The 21,653-nt window shown below is 47.7% G+C and overlaps 7 protein-coding genes across 7 annotated transcripts; 6 read left to right on the top strand and 1 right to left on the bottom strand.

The window, feature by feature from the left end:
• The first annotated feature begins 747 nt into the window (after positions 1-747).
• BGZ61DRAFT_468612 (beta-tubulin) lies at positions 748-2,782 on the top strand. Its single transcript, XM_046247885.1, has 7 exons — positions 748-877; positions 944-967; positions 1,032-1,099; positions 1,157-1,211; positions 1,272-1,584; positions 1,656-1,954; positions 2,037-2,782. Exons 1-7 carry the CDS (start codon positions 866-868, stop codon positions 2,601-2,603), a joined length of 1,338 nt encoding a protein of 445 aa, XP_046093835.1. The 5' UTR covers positions 748-865; the 3' UTR covers positions 2,604-2,782.
• Positions 2,783-3,215: 433 nt separating this feature from the next.
• BGZ61DRAFT_374696 (uncharacterized protein) lies at positions 3,216-3,734 on the bottom strand (the record flags this gene model as incomplete). Its single annotated transcript, XM_046242350.1, has 2 exons — positions 3,216-3,433; positions 3,668-3,734. Coding segments are annotated over 2 exons (285 nt in total), but the record flags the coding sequence as incomplete, so codon positions are not given.
• Positions 3,735-7,205: 3,471 nt separating this feature from the next.
• Positions 7,206-9,533, top strand: BGZ61DRAFT_511136 (B subunit of putative V-type ATPase). The gene is made up of 8 exons (XM_046252104.1): positions 7,206-7,588; positions 7,645-7,729; positions 7,794-7,813; positions 7,867-7,902; positions 7,953-8,114; positions 8,167-8,211; positions 8,320-8,457; positions 8,604-9,533. The coding sequence occupies exons 1-8, from the start codon at positions 7,490-7,492 to the stop codon at positions 9,309-9,311; spliced, it is 1,293 nt and encodes a 430-aa protein (XP_046093833.1). The 5' UTR covers positions 7,206-7,489; the 3' UTR covers positions 9,312-9,533.
• Positions 9,534-9,862: 329 nt separating this feature from the next.
• BGZ61DRAFT_316057 (putative diphthamide synthesis protein-domain-containing protein) lies at positions 9,863-10,141 on the top strand (the record flags this gene model as incomplete). Its single annotated transcript, XM_046238869.1, has 1 exon — positions 9,863-10,141. A coding segment is annotated over one exon (279 nt), but the record flags the coding sequence as incomplete, so codon positions are not given.
• A 500-nt stretch (positions 10,142-10,641) lies between these two features.
• BGZ61DRAFT_541837 (uncharacterized protein) lies at positions 10,642-11,130 on the top strand (the record flags this gene model as incomplete). The annotated part of the gene is made up of 1 exon (XM_046255100.1): positions 10,642-11,130. The coding sequence occupies one exon, from the start codon at positions 10,642-10,644 to the stop codon at positions 11,128-11,130; it is 489 nt and encodes a 162-aa protein (XP_046093831.1).
• A 229-nt stretch (positions 11,131-11,359) lies between these two features.
• Positions 11,360-11,820, top strand: BGZ61DRAFT_468604 (uncharacterized protein). Its single transcript, XM_046247884.1, has one exon. It carries the CDS (start codon positions 11,408-11,410, stop codon positions 11,600-11,602), a length of 195 nt encoding a protein of 64 aa, XP_046093830.1. The 5' UTR covers positions 11,360-11,407; the 3' UTR covers positions 11,603-11,820.
• Positions 11,821-13,635: 1,815 nt separating this feature from the next.
• Positions 13,636-15,056, top strand: BGZ61DRAFT_524461 (mitochondrial carrier domain-containing protein). Its single transcript, XM_046252649.1, has 2 exons — positions 13,636-14,182; positions 14,247-15,056. Exons 1-2 carry the CDS (start codon positions 13,726-13,728, stop codon positions 15,011-15,013), a joined length of 1,224 nt encoding a protein of 407 aa, XP_046093829.1. The 5' UTR covers positions 13,636-13,725; the 3' UTR covers positions 15,014-15,056.
• Positions 15,057-21,653: the final 6,597 nt, after the last annotated feature.

Here is a 21,653-nt window from a genome sequence, read left to right as displayed (position 1 = left end):
CACGGGCGCTCCCAAGAATCAATATCCTATCTGGAGAGCATCACAGCACGACGGTCCATTCAGACGATTCAAACTATCGCTGGTGCAGGTGCCGGAATAGTGCCAAGCATCGTAACATGTCTTTTAGATGTTATTAAATAAATCTGCAGTAGAAATGGGGCCACCAGTTACTGAGTCCTGACTCTTGTCAGCGTCCAACACCCGCTCCAATATCGCCTCATTGGGACTGTTCGCTGACTACTGTGAGTAGCGCTGCCATCGACACGGACATCGTGACGTAACCTAGCTCCTGGACGTGGACGGGGAAGAATGGACGTTTAGTACTATCTAAACTAATGACGCTCGCCAACGGAAGTTTAGTGTCTTCTATAGCGAAAAATGATTTATTTAATTCAGGACTGATCCGGAAGTATGAATAGGTACCAGACTTAGTACGAGAGAGATGTCGAGTAGTGATGATCTAAGGTCAGTACTCGAGGTACGACGAGGCTGTACTCCCTCGACAATTTTGGAATAATAATCAACTTGCCGTCATTTTATGGCGTCATCAGAGTTTCAAGGCAATATGCTCTTAAACAAGATAAGCTTACGGAGGCGTTTTAGGTGACATCATGCGAGCGTCTCAATTCAATAGCGGGGCGCGTTACCACTCCTACTTGGGGTTAGCCCATAAAACGGTGTATGATCTCCTTGGATATTGTCATATCATGGCTGTATACTTACTTGTTACGTACCTACCAGTCGTCGCGCCTTTCACTGTCAACCCCGCCTTCTCACCGTTTCAACGTTGTCTTTTTGTTCTCACACGCTGAATAGACTTATCTCATCGGCGTCTAATAACCACAACTGCTGAATTGAGCTCACCATGCGTGAGATTGTGAGTCCGCTTCCAATCCGCCTTGGAGGCTCTACAAACTAATTTTGAACTCCCTCTTCTCTATAGGTGCATCTCCAAGTTGGCCAATGTGTGAGTATCACACCCTTCTTGTTGCATGTGTTTCTTCTCTCATGCCATGTGTTGACCTCAATAGGGCAACCAAGTCGGCTCTGCCTTCTGGCAGACCATTTCGGGCGAGCATGGTCTGGATAGCAGTGGCGTGTAGGCGACCCATTTGAATCGCCACCCAACATCCCTCCTTCTCACACATCAATCTAGGTATAATGGAACCTCCGATCTCCAGCTCGCGCGCATGAACGTCTATTTCAACGAGGTGCGCGATATTGCGTGACCCATGCCAAACTATCCTCGGTCTCTGATCGAGCTCGCATAGACATCCAGCAACAAGTACGTGCCGCGCGCCGTGCTCGTTGACCTAGAACCTGGCACGATGGACGCGGTGCGCTCCGGTCCGTTTGGCCAACTTTTCCGCCCTGACAACTTCGTCTTTGGACACTCGAGCGCCGGCAATAACTGGGCTAAGGGCCACTACACCGAGGGCGCCGAGTTGGTTGATCAGGTGCTGGACGTGGTCCGTCGCGAGACCGAAGGCTGCGACTCCCTCCAAGGCTTTCAAATCACCCACTCGCTCGGCGGCGGTACGGGCTCCGGCATGGGCACGCTGCTGATTTCCAAGATTCGTGAGGGTGAGATTGATATCACTGATGTGATGCACATTTCGATGCATTGTCTCTCACGGTTCTAACAGCCTATTTAGAGTTCCCGGATCGTATGATGGCTACCTTCAGTGTAATACCGTCTCCCAAGGTATCCGATACCGTCGTGGAGCCGTATAATGCCACGCTCTCGGTCCACCAGCTGGTTGACAACTCAGATTCGACTTTCTGTATCGATAACGAAGCTCTGTATGATATTTGCAAACGTACCTTGAAGCTGTCGAACCCTTCGTATGGCGACCTTAACCACCTCGTGTCAACCGTCATGTCCGGCGTGTCAACTTCGCTGCGCTTCCCCGGACAGCTAAACTCTGACCTTCGCAAGATGGCCGTTAACATGGTAGGAAGACTCCTCTCATCCAAACCTATATCGCCGTCATCGAAGAACGTTAGGGCTGAGCATCTCCCCTCTTCTCATCTAGGTTCCCTTCCCCCGCCTGCACTTCTTCATGGTTGGCTTTGCGCCCCTCACTAGCCGTGGCTCGCACTCGTTCAGCGCCGTCTCTGTCCCCGAGCTTACCCAGCAGTTATTTGACCCCAAGAACATGATGACCGGCTCTGATTTCCGAAACGGTCGCTATCTGGCCTGCTCTGCCATCTTTCGCGGAAAGGTATCTGCGAAGGAGGTGGAGGATCAGATGCACAAGGTTCAGCAGAAGAACTCGGGTTACTTTGTTGAATGGATTCCTAATAACGTGCAGACGACTCTATGCTCTGTCCCCCCGCAGGGGCTGGAGATGTCGTCCACTTTTGTCGGCAACTCGACCGCCATCCAGGAGATCTTTAAGCGCGTCGGCGAGCAGTTCACCGCTATGTTCCGCCGCAAGGCCTTCTTGCACTGGTATACTGGAGAAGGCATGGACGAGATGGAATTTACGGAAGCCGCGTCCAATATGAATGACCTGGTGTCGGAGTACCAGCAGTATCAGGACGCAGGCGTCGACGACGACGACGACGACGTCTATAGCGAGGAGGAAATCCCCCAATAGTCACAGAGTCCTTGGGCGAAATTACGAGGATACTTGACATCTCCACAGATGTCGCCGATAGCGTAGTGGAGTTGTGTTTATAAGGCTGCTACTATTTTACATATAAGCATTCGTCCTTGATAGACCGAATGCACGTTTCACACCTGCCGCGCTGCGAGGGAATGAATAAAGTGTCTGAGTGCATCCCCTTTCTCTCCGTGCCCACTGCTCTTTAATCGCCAACATATTGTAGACCGACTGCTAGGATGCTCATGGCCGGCATTTGACATTATCCCTGCTCCTTTTCTCCAGGACCAGTTCCGGAATACATGCGGCTCCGGGGCCGACGACAAGTTTGGCAGCGGTGCTGTAGGGTAGTAGTATCAGGGTAGGATTGAAGGTTAGCGCTCCATATCCCATCGACTGTAGAGGACCTCTAATAGGGTCACTCACAGGGATTGAATCCAATCACGACCATCGCATTAACAGACACCTTTTTCGGCACTGATCTTCGCTGGAGTCATAAGTCAAGGTGTCATAAGACTACAGCAGATAAGGTGACACTCGGGGATGTGGAATTTTTTTATCTGATATAGGCCTAACACTGGGGCAAAATACCCGGTGGAGGACAGTCTACCGAAAGGGATTTACATCACTCTTCTGGCTTTGTTTCTGGAAGTCCTTAATCTTCATAGCAGGGTCTCTGCCCTTTCGAAGTTTGATCTTATACACCTTCAAGGAAGACGCAGGGTATTCGGTCTTCAGACCGATCGGATGACCGAGACTGGTGATTGTGTAGTCCAGCCCGTCTTTCCCGCTCTCGAAGCTGAAGTATCTGGGAGGTTTGGGGTCTGGAATAAAGGACACAAGTCATGTGTTGATGATCTAACCTTAGCAGGCCAAGAAATACGGGAAGACGAACCTTTCTCTCGGCTGACTTCCGCTTGGTTGAGGACCTTGAGTCCAAGAGTCTCGGGGGCAACATTTTTATTGCTCACACTCCTCAGAAGAGTCCTAATGGCGTCGTTATCCTCTTCCTTAGGTCAGTTCACGAGCTTCACGAAGGTCGATACAAGCGGACTGACTGTAGATCATGATACCATGCTCAAAACAGGATTCGCCGGAATAGCAGATCAGAAAGAATGCATCAATTCTCTATCAGCTCTTCGGCGTCAAAGTCTAATGGGGTTGCCACCGACTAGTCGCATTCGACACTCTTATCGTGAACAGAGCGACCAAAGACCTGGAGAACACGGTGGTACGACGCCATTTGAGAATCACTGCCACTGGGAATACCACCGTTGATTCTAAACGCTACCAGGGTTGAAGAAGACACAATACAAAAAGAAGTAGTGGAGAGAGACCTGGCCTGAAGCGATCTTGTAACAAAGCCTGACAAAATGTCTTCAGGAAAGAGGCAGATTTTCCCAATGCGGAAGACACTAATTCCCGCACATTAATGCCTGATTGTCTACCCCGTACAGCTTTCTGGCCGTCAGGCAGCAGCATCTGCAACCATGGAAACGCAACAGCCCAATCGCATATCGAGGAGGCGCTCTCGATGCGGCAAGCGGAATGCACTGGCAAGAGTAGGATATAGCCCGAAGTCCGCCATAGCCCAATAAATCGTCGATGGTAGCATGTTACTGCTTGGTCTTGTCTGTCGGCTGCAGCTGGTGGCTGATATTGGATGCCCCGTGGGCGTGTAATTGTTATAGCAATATCCTTCTAGCTACTTAGCATAAAGGATGTGATGGATCCGTTACGGTCAATTCGATTAGATGGATAGGGATCAATACAGTGATGATGATGTTGATGATTGCTTGTGCCGGTCATCTGGATCGGCCGGAAGAGGGGTTATTATACCCCCCCTTCTGACTAAGGTCAGGATATCAATCTATCCGAGGTTTCGTCATACAGGGTCATCATTCAACAGGATGTACAGGAACTCAGAGCGGGGACCTGACGCAATCAAGAACAGACATACACCCAATCAGACACTACAGACAATCTGGGCTCGTGACATTAGCGGAGTGCGCATTCCCTTTTGCCGTAGCTGGCAATGCGACAGGGGTAAAAGGCTAACATTTAGGGCGAGTAACGGCCTACAAAAGTGGGTTTAGAGAACTTACACAACACATACACACCCAATTTTCCACAATTTATCCCCATCCAACTTGACAAGAAGCTTCCCCTAGACACATCACGATCCATCGCTCGTCGTGTGATCATGTAGGGACCCCGGGCTGTAGGACATCCTGCGAAGTTTGATCTTTCCCCCCGCAACGAAATGGTCTCGACCGTTGTGCTGACCAATAAGGTATTACGGAGGCACTCCGCCAGCCCAGGTTTAGGGTTTGCCGCTGATAAGGTGGTGCCCGAGTCATAAGCCTCATTGGTTTGAGCCATGTCATCGAGGCGCTTCCAAGGTGGTTTCATCGAGGGGGTGGGTTCCCCGGTCGCGTCCCTGGCATCTTTAACAGCTCGGCAATCACTAAAACATGTGTTTTTACAACGGACGAGGCTCAGATCACTCGAATCCGTCAGGATACCTTGGACGGCAGTAACGTAACGATGGGCTGTTTCTGAAACCAAAAAAAAAAAAGGGAAAAAAAGGAGGAGGGTGAACACGAGGAGAAGACGAAATTCATTTTCACATTTATGAAGCGCATCGATGAGAAGTTAAATCCTACATTACTACAGGGGTATGGTTCGGTTGTGCGCGACATGGCAGTGGCAATTATCTAGTTGCAAATCTCGATCTGTCTTGTCCCAACAATTCGGCGAGTTACAAATCGCGACATCATGTCCGCTTCCCTGTTCTGCGGCTCCAAGTTGTGTGTGACGGCTGGGTCTAGCCTAGAGGTATAGGGTAGGTCCAAGGCGTGTTTGATGATCGAGTGGATCAGGACGTCGTAGTGAGCAATGTAGGTCACGGTCTGGTAATGTGCAAAACATAGTATATTAACCCAAGGACTGGCTGTCACTAGGACACCGGCTCCTCAGCTATCAATACAACTTGGTTACCTCAATCTACTCCGACTGCTACGCATCATCGTACATTGACTATTATTTAACGTAACACCTACCGCTCAGATAAGTAACGCGCCTAATCGTTCTGCTAACATAGACCCTGGTCTATCCCTTAGAAACCCATTCCAAGCTACTCTATACTCCGTACAGGCTAGCTTGAGACACGACTGTTACACCTAGACTGTCACGCTACAGGGCTAAAGATTGAGCCTTGATTGCAATTGTAGCAATCAAGCAGGTGCACCAGCTGCCTTATGAAGCCTATCGCTTACGGAGTGTAACAGTCGTGTCCTAGGCTAGCCTGTATGTGGTATAGGGTAGCTTGGAATGGGTTTCTAAGGGATAGACCAGGGTCTATATTAGCAGAACGATTAGGCGCGTTACTTATCTGAGCGGTAGGTGTTACGTTAGGTAATAGACAATATATAATGATATGTAGCAGTCAGAGTAGATTGTGGTAACCAAGTTTTAGTTGATAGCTGAGGAGCTGGTATCCTAGTGACAGCCAGTTCCTCGGGTTAATATACTATGGTGATCAAGAGTGATCACGGAGTGATCACTCGGCTTAAACTAGTTCCCATTCCGGGAGGCTGAGAAAAAGTGGGGTCCCACCTGGCCTTCGTCAGGGCCGCGGCCAGGCCGTGACCCAGAGGACCAAGCCGTAACAACTTCCTTATTGTATATTAAATGCTATATTTTCAAATATTTATAACTCTTTCAAATTAAGCCTGAAATAAACAAATATTTTAGATAAGGCATATTATTAAATAATAAACTTCCTATAAAATCCCTAAAAATGCCTTATAACTAGAATATAGATGTAACGCTCACCTTACCGTGAGTTGTGTAAGTGAGCGTCCGTGGTCCTGCTCACTCTCTCCAAAGTGGGCCCGCTCATCCCCGGCCTCAAGCAGCACCGTACTTCCGGTTCTGCCGGTCGTGACCGCCCTGGCCTACAGGAAGGCCGCCCAGGCCGTGACAGCTGGACAGCGACAATCGGCGCAGAGGAAAAGAGCGATTTCAGTAGAAGCAGAAAAAAACAGTCAATTCTGAGAAGACTGGGGTAAAAGCGTGATAATACAATTTAGAAAATAAAGTCGTGAGGCATCCAGCTAACTGGGAGGCGTTCCATCCACTGAAGCTGATGATGATGTCTCCTTGTCTCTGTTGAAGATGACGATCCTGATCTTTTCTGCGAAAAAACGCTCCCTGCAGCTAAGCCTCTTTGGGCCACAGCGATCATAGCTACCTGTAACGGTTGTGCTAGTTCCGCTATACCAGGGGGCAAAAGATTGGTTAATGATCGCTGTGGTGGCAATCATCTAGGCACATTACTGCACTATAAGGCCTCGATCGCTGTTCAGTGAACTAAGCCGTAACACTTATGGGCTACGTTGTTGTGATTAGTTTTCTAGTATTTTTCATTTAATTTTTAAAACTTGATTTTGTGTTATAAAAAATACAAAGTGAAAATCTTTATGGTGACGGGTACCCGTCACCCTATGGGGTGCCCTGGAATACGTAGTAGGCGCGAGGGTCCCACAAAAGGTAGCTGAGCTAAAATATCCGCACTGGCTACATATACAAAGAAGTGAAGGTCCCCGTTAACATACTACACAAGTACACGGGCCAGTTTCCGTCTATTGTGCGTGACGTCGATCAATCATATCTGCCGAGAGTTTATCGGCCGTGCATCTTTGGGCTGGCGCAGGGTGCTCTACTTTGGTGAGCTATCTCAGCCTCCTCCATCCTCATCCCAGCTTGAGGTGTCTTCCCCGTTTCCCAACTTCATCTTCAAGCTTCTGGATCGGCTTCTCCCTCCTCGCCCCCCTCTCATCCTGCTCCCCCGCTAGTTGCTCGATCTATGGCCCATTATGGAAGACCCGCGCAAGTCGTCGTCGTACTCGGTCATCCCGAGAATTCGCTACAACACCGTCGGTGGCGTCAACGGTCCCCTCGTCATCCTCGAAAATGTACGTCGTCATGCAAGGGTCCAGTCAGCTTGTGCCTTACCAGCTGGCAACAATAGGTCAAATTCCCGCGATACAACGAGATCGTGACGCTCACTCTTCCCGATGGCACTGAGCGATCAGGTCAGGTCCTGGAAGCTCGAGGTTCGTGCTGCCACTAAACAACCCCTGGAAGTAATGACTCGGGGCGTCCTGACAGTGATTACAGGCGACCGAGCTGTCGTTCAGGTACTTCCTCCAAACGCGATGTATTCCAACAGGGCAATTGACGAGTGTACCAGGTCTTCGAAGGCACTTCCGGTATCGATGTCAAGAAGGCAGGCAGCAATGCGAGCTATAATAAGAAGGTTAGACTGAGACGCAATAGACTAAGGTCAAGTTCACCGGCCAGAGCCTAAAGCTCGGTGTGTCTGAGGACATGCTTGGCCGTATCTTTGATGGATCTGGACGAGCTATCGACAAGGGTCCCAAGGTACTGGCGGAGGACTACCTCGACATCAATGGCAGTCCCATCAATCCTTACTCTCGTGTAAGGCATCCTGCAGGCTCTCCTGGTGTTCACTCTTGACTAACAACCCCAGGAATACCCCGAAGAGATGATCTCGACCGGTATCTCCGCCATCGACGTTATGAACTCGATTGCCCGAGGATAAAAGATCCCCATCTTCTCCGTATCCGGTCTGCCTTACATCGAAATCGCCGCCCAGATTTGCTGTCAGGCTGGTCTGGTCTAGAAGCAGGGTGTTACTAATAAGGGCGTATACGACGGTTACGAGGAGAACCTCTCTATTATCTTTGGCGCTATGGGTGTCAACTTCAAGACTGTATGTTTCTTCACTCGTGATTTCGAGGAGAATAGCAGCTTGGAGCGTGTTACTCTCTTCCTGAACCTCGCCAACGACCCTATGTAGGCGCTGTTGTCTATGATATTATGCAATCGAGACTAACCCTGCCTAGTATCGAGCGTATTATTACTCCCCGTCTTGCCCTTACTACTGCCGAATACTATGCCTACTAGCTCGAGAAGCATGTCCTGGTTATTCTTACCGACCTCTCTGCTTACTGCGATGCCCTTCGAGAAGTGTCGGCCGCCCGAGAAGAAGTGCCTGGCCGACGCGGTTTCCCTAGTTATATGTATACTGACTTGTCCACTATCTACAAACGAGCCGGTCGTGTCAAGGGCCGCAACGGATCTATCACCCAGATCCCCATTCTGACCATGCCCAATGACGATATTACTTACCCTATTCCCGATTTGACTGGCTATATTACTGAGGGTCAGTTGTTTGTAGACCGAGCTCTGGACAACTGCGGTATCTACCCTCCCATTAACGTGCTGCCTTTGCTGTCTCGTCTGATGAAGTCTGCTATTGGTGAGGGCATGACCCGCAAGGACCACGGTGATGTGTCGAACCAGCTGTACGCCAAGTACGCTATCGGTCGTGATGCCGCGGTCATGAAGGCTGTCGTCGGTGAGGAGGCTCTGTCGGCTGAGGATAAGCTGTCTCTGGAGTTCTTGGAGAAATTTGAGCGCCAGTTCATTAGCCAGGGCCAGTACGAATCGCGAACCATCTACGAGTCTCTTGATCTCGCGTGGATCCTCCTCCGAATCTACCCCAAGGAGTGGCTCAACCGTATTCCCGCCAAGATCCTCAACGAGTTCTACCAGCGAGCCGCCAAGGATGTGAAGGCCAAGGTCGGGGCTCGGGCGGAGACCGAGGCCTAGGGTCAGCAGCAGAACAAGGAAAACCTCATTGACGTCTGAGGGGCCAATTTGTTGGCGTTTCGATAGGGAATAGTAGAATGAGCGCGCAAGGCAGAGGTAGGACTCGTAAAGAGAGCAACTTGTTTTCAATGGATCGTTTACATGCTGGAGGACTCGTCTGGACGGAAACTGTAGCGCGCAAGAGTAGGTCTTGGGAGTGAACATAGGGAGCCGAGTTAATGCCATTCAATCAAACCCTAGGCCGATACTTCATCAAAGTTTCTGCAACGAGTTATCATGAGTGCTTGACTGACTTGGCTGACTTGACTGACTTGACTGTCATGGCTCCTCTGCATAGTCGGGACCAATGACGAAGTCGAGAATGTCTAAAGTGGGCCGGACGGTGCTAGAAATGCGAGTTGCGCACATTGTCGCCCATCTCTTCGTTCTGCAAGTCAAGCCAGACTGATATAAAAGCGAAAGTTAAGAAACCGGGAAAATCACTCAAATTTTCTGTTTCTTACTCTTCTGTATTTTCATACCAAGAGGAAATGGAGGAGGACCAGCGACAGAACTTTGAGATCCCCAAGGCCCATCGCATCCGTTCCTCAGGTACCCAGAAAGTTGCACTGCAGTTACCGGAAGGTCTACTCCTCTTTGGTATCACCATCTCTGACATCCTCACCCAGTTCTGTCCGGGAATCGAGACGCTTATGGGTAACGTGACCTACGGCGCATACTGTATTGTCGATCACACGGCGCGGGCTCTTGGCTGCGATCTGCTCGTCCATTTTGCTCACAACTGTCTCATCCCCGTCGGCGTGGCTATGATCAAGGTTCTCTACGTCTTGTCGATATCACCGTCGACGTGTCACATCTTCTCGTGTCCCTGGAACGCAACTTTGCCAGCGGCAACCTGAGTTGAAAGTACTGGTTTCTAGCTGTGGCCTAGCCAGCGCTGCCCACAATTCAATCCGCAATCCAATTTCATCCAATTCAAGCCAGCAATTCAATCCAATTCGGCCTACCCGCAAGGGAAGGCAATTCAATTCGGGGCTCACTGGGAATTGGATAGGATTGAGGTCACGCATGTCACGTGTAGTGAATTAGATAGTGGCTCAACCTGTGGCTCAACCTCTCAGCGCCTAGCCTAATTAGGCCCTTGTCCGTCAGTAACAACCACGCTGCGTCAAAGTTGACGCGTTTGCTGCTATTTTGCTGTTTTTTGCTATTGTTGTTTTACTGCTGCTTTTGGCCCCTTGCTGCCAACTTGCCTTCCTCCATCCTCCATCAATTGCCCTGATTGAAGCTATTCAGAGTCATCTTTATCCTTATCTTCATCATCGTCACAATGTCTTCGCCACCCTCTTCATCGCAGCAAACTGCCCGAGGCAGTTCTAACATCTTCCGTGATGTCTTTAAGCCACGCCGTTCCATTGAGGAACAGCTCGGTTTGAGCAGCGGAGCTTACCGGCCGCGTCTGGCCCGTCTCAAATACAGCTTGGACCCGCACAATGTGCTGGTCTACGCTTGTCGGCTCCCGAAAGCGCCAAGGGAACAGAAGCTCATCATTCTTGTCACGGGTGAAAGCTGCGCCGGCAAAGACTATTGCGCCGACATCTGGGTCTCTGTGTTCGCCACATACGCCCACAAAAGTCTCAGGGCACGTGCAGTCAGTATTATCAATGCGATCAAGCAAGAATACGCAGCGGCTACCGGTGCCGACCTGAACTGCCTGCTTTGGGATCGTGCCTACAAGGAGCAACACCGGCCAGCGTTGACACATTTTTCCAGGACCAGGTACGACACCGACCTCAGCTGCCAGAGGAGCATTTTCTAAATGTGTTATACGGTGCTGCAGATGTGGATGTGCTGCTAATCACCGGGATGAGAGACGAGGCGCCGGTCGCAACCTTGTCGCATTTGGTGCCAGACTGCAGACTGCTCGAGGTATGCGTCAAAGCTACCAAAGAAGGAGCCGCAGAAGCTGCTGGCGATGATGAATCCGGGCTGCCGGCGGCCTTTGTGACCGAATGTTGAGTCCGAAGGTGCGATATTGCTGCTGACGTGGCCCGCTGAGTAAATAAGCAGCCTTGAGTCCTCCCACGCCTGTCACAATGACCGCACAGCCAAAAAGTCTCTCCAGTGCTGTTGACGAATTCAAGGCTGCTTTTATCCACTGGATCGTCGAGTCGAACATCCCTTTGAGTGCCGTCCAGCATGACACCTTCCAACGCCTCCTACGGACCCCAAATCATATCATCAATGCCATCTTGCCATCATTCGACTGTGAAGCTTTGGGTCATGGATGACTTCAAGGCTAGTCAGAAGCTTATCCAACGCCAGCTTCGGGCTGCCAAGTCAGCTATCCACCTTAGCTTCGATGCGTGGACCTCCCCTAGCCAGCGGGCCCTCCTAGGGATCGTCAGTCACTTCATTGACTCGGCCTGCTTCCAAAGACACAAGCTGCTTGCGTTAAAGCGCATCGTTGGCCCTCATTCAGGTGCTAACATCGCTCCTTTGGTAATGGAGGTCATTAATACCTTTAATATCAAGAAAACCGGGTTCTTCACTTTAGATAACGCTATGGTTAACGATACATGCCTCGATTATCTCTTTTCTGACCACCTTCAACTTTTTCCAAGTCCCACCGGTCTTCACAGACGCCACAACGGTCCGATTACGCTGTTGGGGTCATATCATTAACCTTGCTGCCAAAGCCTTCCTTGAACCCTCAGAACAGTCTCGACTGACCGTACCCGATGACCAGGATGTCATACGGCTCAGTCCTGAGGAAAAGGATCGTTTAGCTAGCTGGTTAAAGAGCGGTCCTGTGGCCAAGCTGTCAGATGTGGTAACGTTCATCCGCCGGTCCCCTCAACTCCGGGAAGCATTTTCCTTTCAGGTTCAACACACAGCTGGTAACGCTAGCGCTGACTATTCAGCTGACAATAACCCCTTGTTCCAAGCCCACAATAATATACAGCTTTGCAATAACAATGACACACGATGGAATTCAACCTTCTATGTGATTGAGCTGGCCCTTCGTCTTAAGATGCCGTTGCAGTCATGGATTGGGATCAACTCGATGGAGAGGGCGGACCGGAGGCTGCCAACAGAGAAGAGACTGACTGAGGAAGACTGGGAGGTCTTGTGAGAGGTCCACAATCTTCTTCTTCCCTTTCAACAGAGACTATGCGGTTCCAATCCCGCCGCCCGGGCGATATTAGGTGGGTGATGCAGAGCCTCCCTCGCCTGACTTCCTGGTTCAGAGATCAACATGATCGCCGTTCCCCTGACTCCGCTACCGCTGATGAACCTCGACAACCACACCGTGTTAGCAAGCTGCCGGGCCATTTGGATGACTCTGAGGTTGAGTATTCGCCACAGCGATCACACGGTCACAGTCAAGCTGCCATATCAGCCAGACCACGCAATGATACGAGGGAATATCTACACCTTTGCTGCCATGTAGCCCTGAATCAGCTGGAGCGATATAAGGAGCTACTGGGCCAAACTCCGGTCTATTGGGCTGCTGCTATCCTTCACTAGAGGAGTTGAAGGCATGGTTTGGCAAGGCCCCTGAAAAGCTTGATAACCCAATCACCTTTTGGCAACGGCAAGAACAAGCTTTCCCTATGCTTACTCAAATGGCGATAGATATCCTCTCAATACCTTCAATGTCAGCAGAATGCGAGCGTGTATTTAGCCAACCCAAGCTTACAATGGGGCCGCAACGGTTGAGCATAGTTGACGAGACTTTAGAAGCCATTGAGTGTTCAAAATACTGGAGGGCTGACACGTGAGAATACACGTGATTCAATCAATATCAATTTTACCAATTCAATTCAAAAAACACCCATACAATTCAACTCGTGATGCCCTCAATTCAATCGACGAAAATCCTGATTGAAAATTGAATTGATAGCAGCGCTGGCGGAACTGGGTGGGTTCAGTCACCGACACTGGGTGCCGGTTCGTTCTTCCGTTCCGGCCTGACTCCGATTTCTCACCGGCCGGGGCAGCGTGGGCCTGCGATTGGGCGGGGGCGGGTCTGCTTCAAGACTGGATGCCCACTGTGAACAAAATGGTGACTGGGTTGGCACCGGGTTGCAACTTTCGCAGGGGTCATGTTTGCGACGCTAAACGCGCCCTACACAACATCATCCTTGAGGAGGCCAGCTAATACAAAGAGCCATCCGCGACAAGAGGAAAATCGGATCATTGCGGTTGGAGTGGGCAGGAAGGGATACGTCATAAAGGTGGCGAAATATCTCGCGGTTTGACTTTGCGCCCCATAAAAGAATAGAGTGGGGGATCACCTTTGCGCGTCAGCAGGTTCATAATATGACGCGCTGCCTACGAAAGGGAACGGGGCGAAATAAATGTCCATTCATGCAACATCATTATCTTTTTGTTAAGTCTCAAGTCCATAATGCCTCGGAAGTATCACGAGTCATCCCCTTCAAGGCCCCAAAACTCTGAAAATACCTATCTCAGGGCTCCTGACCACGAGCTATGTCCACATGAATCAATTTCCTATCTTTCCCACCTGGAACAGCTGACAGCCTGTTTCTCGGACACCTCGATTCGAAGTTTTGCCGGAGCTACTAGTGGAGTGGCCTCCAGTGTTATAATTTGTCCTCTCGATGTTGTGAAAACCAAACTACAAGGAAGAGGCGGACTCCAGTTGTGGACGCTCGACTCCGTCAGCACACGCCGTTCATTTCGAGAGAGAGGTCTAATTGGCACTGGGCGAGCAATATGGAATCAAGGGGGGTTGGCGGGCATGTACCAAGGATTGGGACCGACCATGCTGGCAAATCTTCCTAGGGGTGCAATATATTTCACGGTATATCACAAGGTCAATGATTCTTTAAAGGAGAGATATGGTAAGTCATCCCCACTATGTACTCTGTCCAAACAGTTGCGGGTAGTCCTAACACCAGGCCAAAGGGCAACAACGTATGTGGGCATCCTCAAGCGTGTCCGCAGTTGCTGGAGGTACCTGTTCTATATTATTGACGAATCCATTGTGGGTTATCAAGACCAGACTCATGTCTCAAAGTCCATCTATAAAAAAGGCCCCGAGAGAATATAAGTCCGCCATAGATGTCGCTCGGAAGATGTATTGCCGAGAAGGCGTAGCGTCATTCTATTTAGGACTAACTCCAGCTCTGCTTGGGGTTACGCACTTAGCTGTGCAGTTTCCATTGTATGAACAGTTCAAGAGGTGCTTGACTGGATCAGGGCTTGGGAACTGGCATGAGGACCAGGGATGGCTCCAAGTCCTAGGGATACTAACAGCTAGCTCCGCGAGCAAAGCGTGTGCGACTGCGGTCACATATCCACACGAAGTTATTCGAACAAGATTGCAAACCCAACGGAAAATATACCCCGTTGTACTAGTCGCTTCGGCAATGCAAAGCAATAACGGAGGCCCATCTGTGCGTGGGAGTGGTTCACGGAAAGGAAAGGGTTGCAATGGAGGGACATCACGGGAGAAGTTTCCCCATCTATACCGAGGTATTATAAGCACTCTCGCAAGAATTTTGCGGGAAGAAGGCTGGCGTGCCTTGTACTCTGGCATGGGTACTAGCTTGCTAGGAGCGATACCAGCCTCTGCTACGACAATGCTAGTGTATGAAATAGTGGTGCGACTGATCAAGAAGTCAAGGACGACAGGGAACAGAAAGCTCCAACTGCAGGGCACAATTGAATAAAATGGTAACCTATAACCCAAAAACAACCCAGTATAAACATATCTAATGACGGGAGCCGTCTATTGAAACCGCACCCTAAGGCACCATACTATACGGAGTATGAATGTGTGTACAAGGAATATGTGTACAATCACGAATGCTGGGTCGAGATAGAACAAAATTTCCCATCCGGGATTCCCGCTGCTCCCCCCACGTCTGACCTGGAGGGAGTCTCCCTTGGACTGATATGGCGCAAGTCTCGATGAACGCTTGAAGATTGTATTCTCTGGCGTTATCGCTGGTTTCGTGACCGCGTCTGGCAAACTCCTGACCCAGTGCACGGGTTTGCGAAATGGGTTGCGCTTGCAGGACTGATTTCATTTGTTTTGTGATGTTGAACGTATCGCTAAATGACTGCGCCATAAAACGCTACAAACTGTATGGCAGTTTAACCCATATGTATAGCCGTTTCTGGTCTCATATCCGTCCTGGTCACCATACTGGTGGATTGCTGTAAGCAACATCGCAGATCTCGCATTGCAAGCCAGAATGAGCTGCTTAGCATTTCGCACGCACGATTGGAATCACATACAGATGACCGGGGAGAAGGTCACTTGTTAGACAAGAAATTCTTTTGGTTTCCTATCTAAAGGAGGAGAATATAGAAGGAGAAGGTCAATCCATCCATTAAACGCCATTTTGTACAGTGTGATGCACTTAACGGCTCTGTTTCCCTTCAGTAATAGCGTCCAGATCGCCTCGAAATGTCGACCTAGATAGTGCTTTTTGTCACATACTAATAGTATTCATGACCTTGGCTACTGCTGATGGTCTTGGACTTGTTCTCATGGGTGATCTGATCCATCTTGCCACTATAGAGTCGCTGGCAGAAGGCGCACTATGGAACTGTAAGTAAAGTGGGATGAATGACACGGGGAGGTTATCCTTACCGAGTTCCAACATTGTCGTTGCTGTCCGTCTCGATCTGCTTGCTATCACCACTGGTCTCATTCTGGTGAGATTCCGTGGTTTGAAATGAAAATAATCATCTAGATCCAGTTGTTATATTATACCTAGTTAATCTTTCTCCTCCTTGTGATCCCCAACTTAATGAACATATAATTTAGCTTCCGCGCGAATTTCTATCTCTTTAGAATATTTTCGTTTAGTTCCCATCCGAGCCCTATTAGTTAGCTGAATCGAATTAACTAAAGTAATTGTAATTTATAATAGTTCTAAAGCTAGTATAGCTATAGCTAAAGATATTAAGGCTATAAGTTAGGCTATTTTTTAATAATAAAAATAATAACTTATTTAAATTTCTAAGTAGCTACTTTTAAATTTAATTTATTTAATAAGCTATTTAGTAGATAAATTCTTTTTAAAGTATACTCTTTTAGTATATATAATTTTATTTCTATATTTTACTATCTTTAAAATCTTAAAATTAAATAGTATTAATATATTATTACTAGATTATATTATTATTTTACTATAGTTAATATATAAATTAGATTTTTAAAATAGAAAGTAAATAGGCTTTAAAAAGAAAAAAAATACTATTAAAGCTATAGTATTTATAAATTTATTCTACTTAATAAGCTAATTTCTTATTAAAGTACTAAATAAGTTAGATAAAAGTATTAAGAATAATAAAAAGAGCTGCTATCTTATACTATTAAAATTATATATTTTAATATACTTATACTTCTTATTTAGTAAATAAAATATAAGCTTAATACTACTAACATATATAATAAGCAAGTACACAATACAAGCAAGTGCACAATTTTTCCTAACCTCTAAGATTCAAACCTCAATAAAACCACAATAATACAATCAATCAATTAAAACTAATCGCTATGCTCTTCCTCAGAGGTCTTAATTATAGTCTAACAGGTCCTTACATTATGACCGGCCTTTCCACAAGTTCCACAGCGCCTTTCCCTCGGTATCGCTGACCTCCCTCGACCACTACTTCTCAACGATTCAGCTGCTACCTGTGCATCAACGTCTCTCTGATCTATCTCACTCCTGCCCTCATCTAAAGTCATCTTCCCTCCTTTATATAGGCGGGTTTTCTTTGCTCTGCGCCGCTTGCTAAGAGTTTTATTTGCCTGTTGAAGGATCTGGTTCTCAGCTTTTAATAGAGCATTCTGATGCATTATTGCCTTTGTTCCCTTTGAAAGTAACTTAAGCGCCTTAAGAATTAATGCTAGAGAGCTGCTCTGATGCCTTCTCATTCGTCTTTCAAGATATTCAGACTGCAAACTAGCCTCAAGCACTATCTTTGGGGTCTTCGAGACCCAAGGGTCGGGGAGGCCGACCTCCTCTGCAGCCGGTGTTGGAGTCCGTAGCTGCACATCAAGCTTCGATATGACATTTTCTGGGTTTAGGGGAACAAGTCCAGCTCCTCGAAAACCTCCTTCAATATTACTCCTTGTCATAGCGGCTGCGTGGGCAGCGTAGAAGGCTGGGAAGAACTCGGTCTTCGAAACGTGGGTTATAGAGCATCTAATCAATTGCTCAATTGCTCGACCATAGGCTGTTTTAAGCGGCCCAAAGCACCCGACATCAAGAGGCTGAAGTAGGTGAGACGAATGAGGCGGCATACAAAGCATAATAATCTGATTCTCCTCACAATATTTCTCAAAGTCGACGGAATAGTGACTTTCATGCCCATCGAGGATTAGAAGACGATAGCGACCGATCAATCGATCCTTTGTATGCTGATCAAAATGCTTAAGCCACTCAAGACCCGTCTTATTGTCAGTCCAGCCATTTTGAGTCGTTGCAATAGCCCAATCGCCCGGGAGGTTGCTTTCTTGGTACCAGTTAGCGAGGTGATATTGGCCTGCAACCACGATAAATGGCTGGATCGCCCAGCCTTCTGCATTAATCGCCTGAATGACCGTGACCCATTCCCGGTTTCCAGGCTGAACTGATTTCGGGTTTCCACGCCTTTCTACGCCTATAACAACCATTCCGCTTGCGATTATGCCCATCATAAAGCCGGTCTCATCAAAGTTGTAGATATCGGCTAGGTCGATACCATATTTCGCGATTGTATTCTCCACAAGCCGGAACCAATTGCAAATAATAGTTGGATCTTCGCATTTAGCCCTCTAATAGTCATATTTACGAAAAAAACGCATCTTAAGCTCTGGTTGTCGCCTGACGAAGTTAGAAGCCCAGCGCTTGCCGACAGGTAACGCGTCGCAGTCGGCGAGCAATCGGTTGGCCATTTCTTCCACACCGCTCAGTCGCGGGGGAAACCCTCGCGAATCTAGGTCAAGAATATACTCAAGAAGAGTCTGTTCCTCTAGATCAGATAGTTTACGCGAATTGGGCATAGTATCGCGTCGCGAAGTAATGCCGGCGCGTCGGCGTAGTAGAGTATGGCGAGAGACCTTATAGATCTTTGAGGCGCGGTAGGGAGTTAATTGAGGGTCTTTCTGAAGGGCTTGAAGGGCAAGATTGATATTTGCCTCATTGCTTATTAACGACATAATGCGTAGTTGAAAAAATGGAGTTAAAAGAGGGAAGAGGGCGGTTAGAAGAAAAATTGTACACTTGCTTGTATTATGCACTTGCTTATTATGTACGTTAGTAATAAGAGTAAAAATATAATATAATAAATACTAAAAGTAATTAATAAAAAGATAAGAAGTAAAATAATAAATAAGAGAGTTAAAGAAATTTATATAAAATAATTAAATAGTATATTACTACTAAAGTAAATTAATAAAACTTAAATTTATAATAATCTCTAGACTTATAAATTTAAAAGTATTATTTAATTTATAGAAATATTATTACTTATAATTATTAGCTAAATAATAAAATTTAGTAGTAAAATTAGTCTTATAGGAGATTTTAAAAATATTATAATAGAAGATATCAGGATCTTAAATAGAGGATAAATAGATATTATACTAGTCGTAAAGCTTAGTAAATAAGTTCTCTCTCTTTATATTAAACTTCCAGGCCGGCTATACCCAGAATAGGTTATCCATATCGTACGGATTATATATTATATTAATAAGATCTGCGCGAGATTGAAAATAGCGAGTTTGTAAATGGCAGGATAATAGAAAATAAAACCACTACCAGAGAGGATAAGAGGGAAATCTTTGCAAGAGAAAGTGGGCATGGGCGTAGCAACTTTTGGCTGTGGCAGCGTCGATCCGCATTGCCTGGCTTAAATCCGGTTATCCCGCCACCCACTACTGCATTTCAACCAACGGGTGGGCGTTAAACCCGCCAGGGGGCAACCCATGACTCTAGACCCCTGTGCAAGTCATGTTACGAGCCCTGATACTGTGAGGCGTCTGATTGGGTGTATGTATGTTCTTGATTGCGTCAGGTCCTCGCTCTGAGTCCCAAGTAGTTAGAAGGATATTGCTGTAGCAGTCATACGCCATGTACACGCCCAGCTACCCAAATACACATCGTGACAAGTCAGTTGTGTTGGACTGACCCTCGGGTGCCGGACTAGGGGCCCGGATAAGACCGAATCCCTGATACATCAATATCTTGTCTTAGTCATGAGGGGGGTGTGAGATTGACCAAAAACCCCTCACCGGAAACAGGGCTCTGGAAGCAGGTTAGATCCTACAAGAACAGAGATCAATATCATCATCTTTAGGCTCCACTATCGTCTTGATCATTATTGCCCTAATTGACTTACCCGTACCGGATCCAACAAGTTGTTAGATAGTCATGTGTTGGATTGACCCCTCGTGTGGCGGCATAAGACCGAATTTGCATAAACCTCCGATACACCGATATCCTAGCCTTAGTCAGAGGACAAGAAAACCCCTCTCGAGAAAAGAGGGGACCGGGAGGCATCCCAGATGAAGAGAATCATGATCTTTTGGCTCCACTCTGTATTGAACGCTATCACCCTGATCGAATTGACTGTATCGGATCCAACAAGACGCACTTCCGGCTGAACTAAGCAAGAAGGGAGAATAACAGAAGAAGGCAGGCAATGATCAATAAAAATCATCAGTTTTGCTTTATAATCTACTATATTGACCCCTTAGTCACTTAAGATACACCCCGCATATCTGACGCAGTCACGACCGTTGTGGGGTACATCATTGCTCCTATGAAAAACGCTGGATCTGATACGGCCAATTCGATCAGGGACTTCAATAGAGGGTCAATCTGTGGGACCAAAGATGATGATTGTATTGATCTAGGATCCTTCCTGCCCCCTCTTTTCCTGTGAGGGGTTTTTAGGTCAATCTCACACCCTATGACTAAGACAGGATATTGAGGTATCAGAGGGTTGTTCTTATCCGGGCCTTATTCCGCCACCCGAGGGTCAATCCAACAAAAAAATATAAGGTTCCACTCCATGTACCAATACACGATAAGCTAAATAACTATTCTACCTGGTTCCTCCATTATGGTACTGATGCTAAACCGGGCTTCGGTTCCGAGCTGCGATTCTTCTTAGATCCCTAAAATACAATGTAGTATTCATATTGGGTATGACAAAGAATGCGAGGAATGAGTGATTGGTAGTCAGCTGGGGGAGAATTTCTTGAATAGATTACATGTGGGATCGGGATGGGCCTAGTAGATTGGATCATGTAACTGCACTTTGTAACATAGCCTGCTTCATTCAACATCTCCAGAATGAGTCGAAGCTGACACATACGATTTTGATGCATACTAAGGAGCAACAGTTTGATATATATATAATATGCACGTATATTTTAGGAAGCGGCAAGTGATGATGCAGACCAATGTCGAGACTAAGTGATTGTTTTGTCCCGAGTGGGTAGTACACCGGATAAATCTAGTCAATTAAAGAATATATCACAACATATGCAACCTGTTGGATAGCGTACGGCACATTCGATCCAGGGATTAATACTCAATAGGGTGTGGATCCTGAATCTGTTGATTGTCTTTTTCTAGGATGCCTCTGGCCCCCTCTTTTCTCGAGAGGGGTTTTATGTCATCTCACCCCCCCTTCTGACTAAGGTCAGGATATCGATCTATCAGAGGTTTCGTAATACAGGGTCACAATCCAACACAACCTAAGAGGAAGGCACTGCTCAAGACAGCCCTAGGCGTCGATACATGGAATGGAGCAGCGGCTAGGCTCCAAGTCAAATAGCACTAAATAAAGAGCAAGGCCCACGTCACGGCTTGGCAAAATGCTCGCACCACCATCGAGGCTTTGGTTCCGATCGGAGATGCAGTCAAGCCACGCTAAGCCTTTTACTTTGCTGCGACGGCCTCCATCCCACCACACCCTCCCAAACCTGGGAGTCACCAAGGAACATGTCCGTGCGCACAAGCGATGCTCCAGGAGCCCAGGCAGATTCGTCTGGGCTACTTCGCTGTCGTCTCAAGGTTGAAAAGAAGCCAGTATTGGGATGTCACTCAGGCTTCGCACTCCGGCTTTGGCCACGAGGTTCGGGGAGGCCAAATGAAACCCGAGCAAGCACATGGGCGGGCGAGTTCGTTCTTAGTGATCACCCTCACCCTCCTGGCCGCGCTCGGATCATTTGATACACGCCATGACACTCGAGGTTAGTGGGCACTGGGCACCTCGATATAGGTGTTGGTGGTCATAGTCCCGCTGCATTAGGGTGTGCGGATAGCGAAGCGCAAAACACCGGGGCCGCAGCAAGAGCCG

This window comes from Ilyonectria robusta (genome assembly GCF_021365365.1).
Source record: "Ilyonectria robusta strain PMI_751 chromosome Unknown BGZ61scaffold_76, whole genome shotgun sequence".
In the NCBI taxonomy this organism is placed as follows: domain Eukaryota; kingdom Fungi; phylum Ascomycota; class Sordariomycetes; order Hypocreales; family Nectriaceae; genus Ilyonectria; species Ilyonectria robusta.
The sequence above is the reverse complement of the archived record's forward strand: the minus strand, read 5'-3'. Positions and strand labels throughout refer to the sequence as shown.

What these genes read in the sequence shown, in the direction of transcription:
- BGZ61DRAFT_524461 (XM_046252649.1), top strand. Translation starts at nt 13,726, where the DNA reads ATGCCTCGGAAGTATCACGAGTCATCCCCTTCAAGGCCCCAAAACTCT. An exon ending in TTCTTTAAAGGAGAGATATG is followed by an intron (nt 14,183 to 14,246) that starts GTAAGTCATCCC and finishes ACCAGGCCAAAG; the next exon opens with GGCAACAACGTATGTGGGCA.
- BGZ61DRAFT_468604 (XM_046247884.1), top strand. Translation starts at nt 11,408, where the DNA reads ATGACCGCACAGCCAAAAAGTCTCTCCAGTGCTGTTGACGAATTCAAG.
- BGZ61DRAFT_511136 (XM_046252104.1), top strand. Translation starts at nt 7,490, where the DNA reads ATGGAAGACCCGCGCAAGTCGTCGTCGTACTCGGTCATCCCGAGAATT. An exon ending in GCGACCGAGCTGTCGTTCAG is followed by an intron (nt 7,814 to 7,866) that starts GTACTTCCTCCA and finishes CGAGTGTACCAG; the next exon opens with GTCTTCGAAGGCACTTCCGG. An exon ending in CCGGTATCGATGTCAAGAAG is followed by an intron (nt 7,903 to 7,952) that starts GCAGGCAGCAAT and finishes GAGACGCAATAG; the next exon opens with ACTAAGGTCAAGTTCACCGG.
- BGZ61DRAFT_468612 (XM_046247885.1), top strand. An exon ending in ATCTCCAAGTTGGCCAATGT is followed by an intron (nt 968 to 1,031) that starts GTGAGTATCACA and finishes TGACCTCAATAG; the next exon opens with GGCAACCAAGTCGGCTCTGC. An exon ending in GATTTCCAAGATTCGTGAGG is followed by an intron (nt 1,585 to 1,655) that starts GTGAGATTGATA and finishes CAGCCTATTTAG; the next exon opens with AGTTCCCGGATCGTATGATG.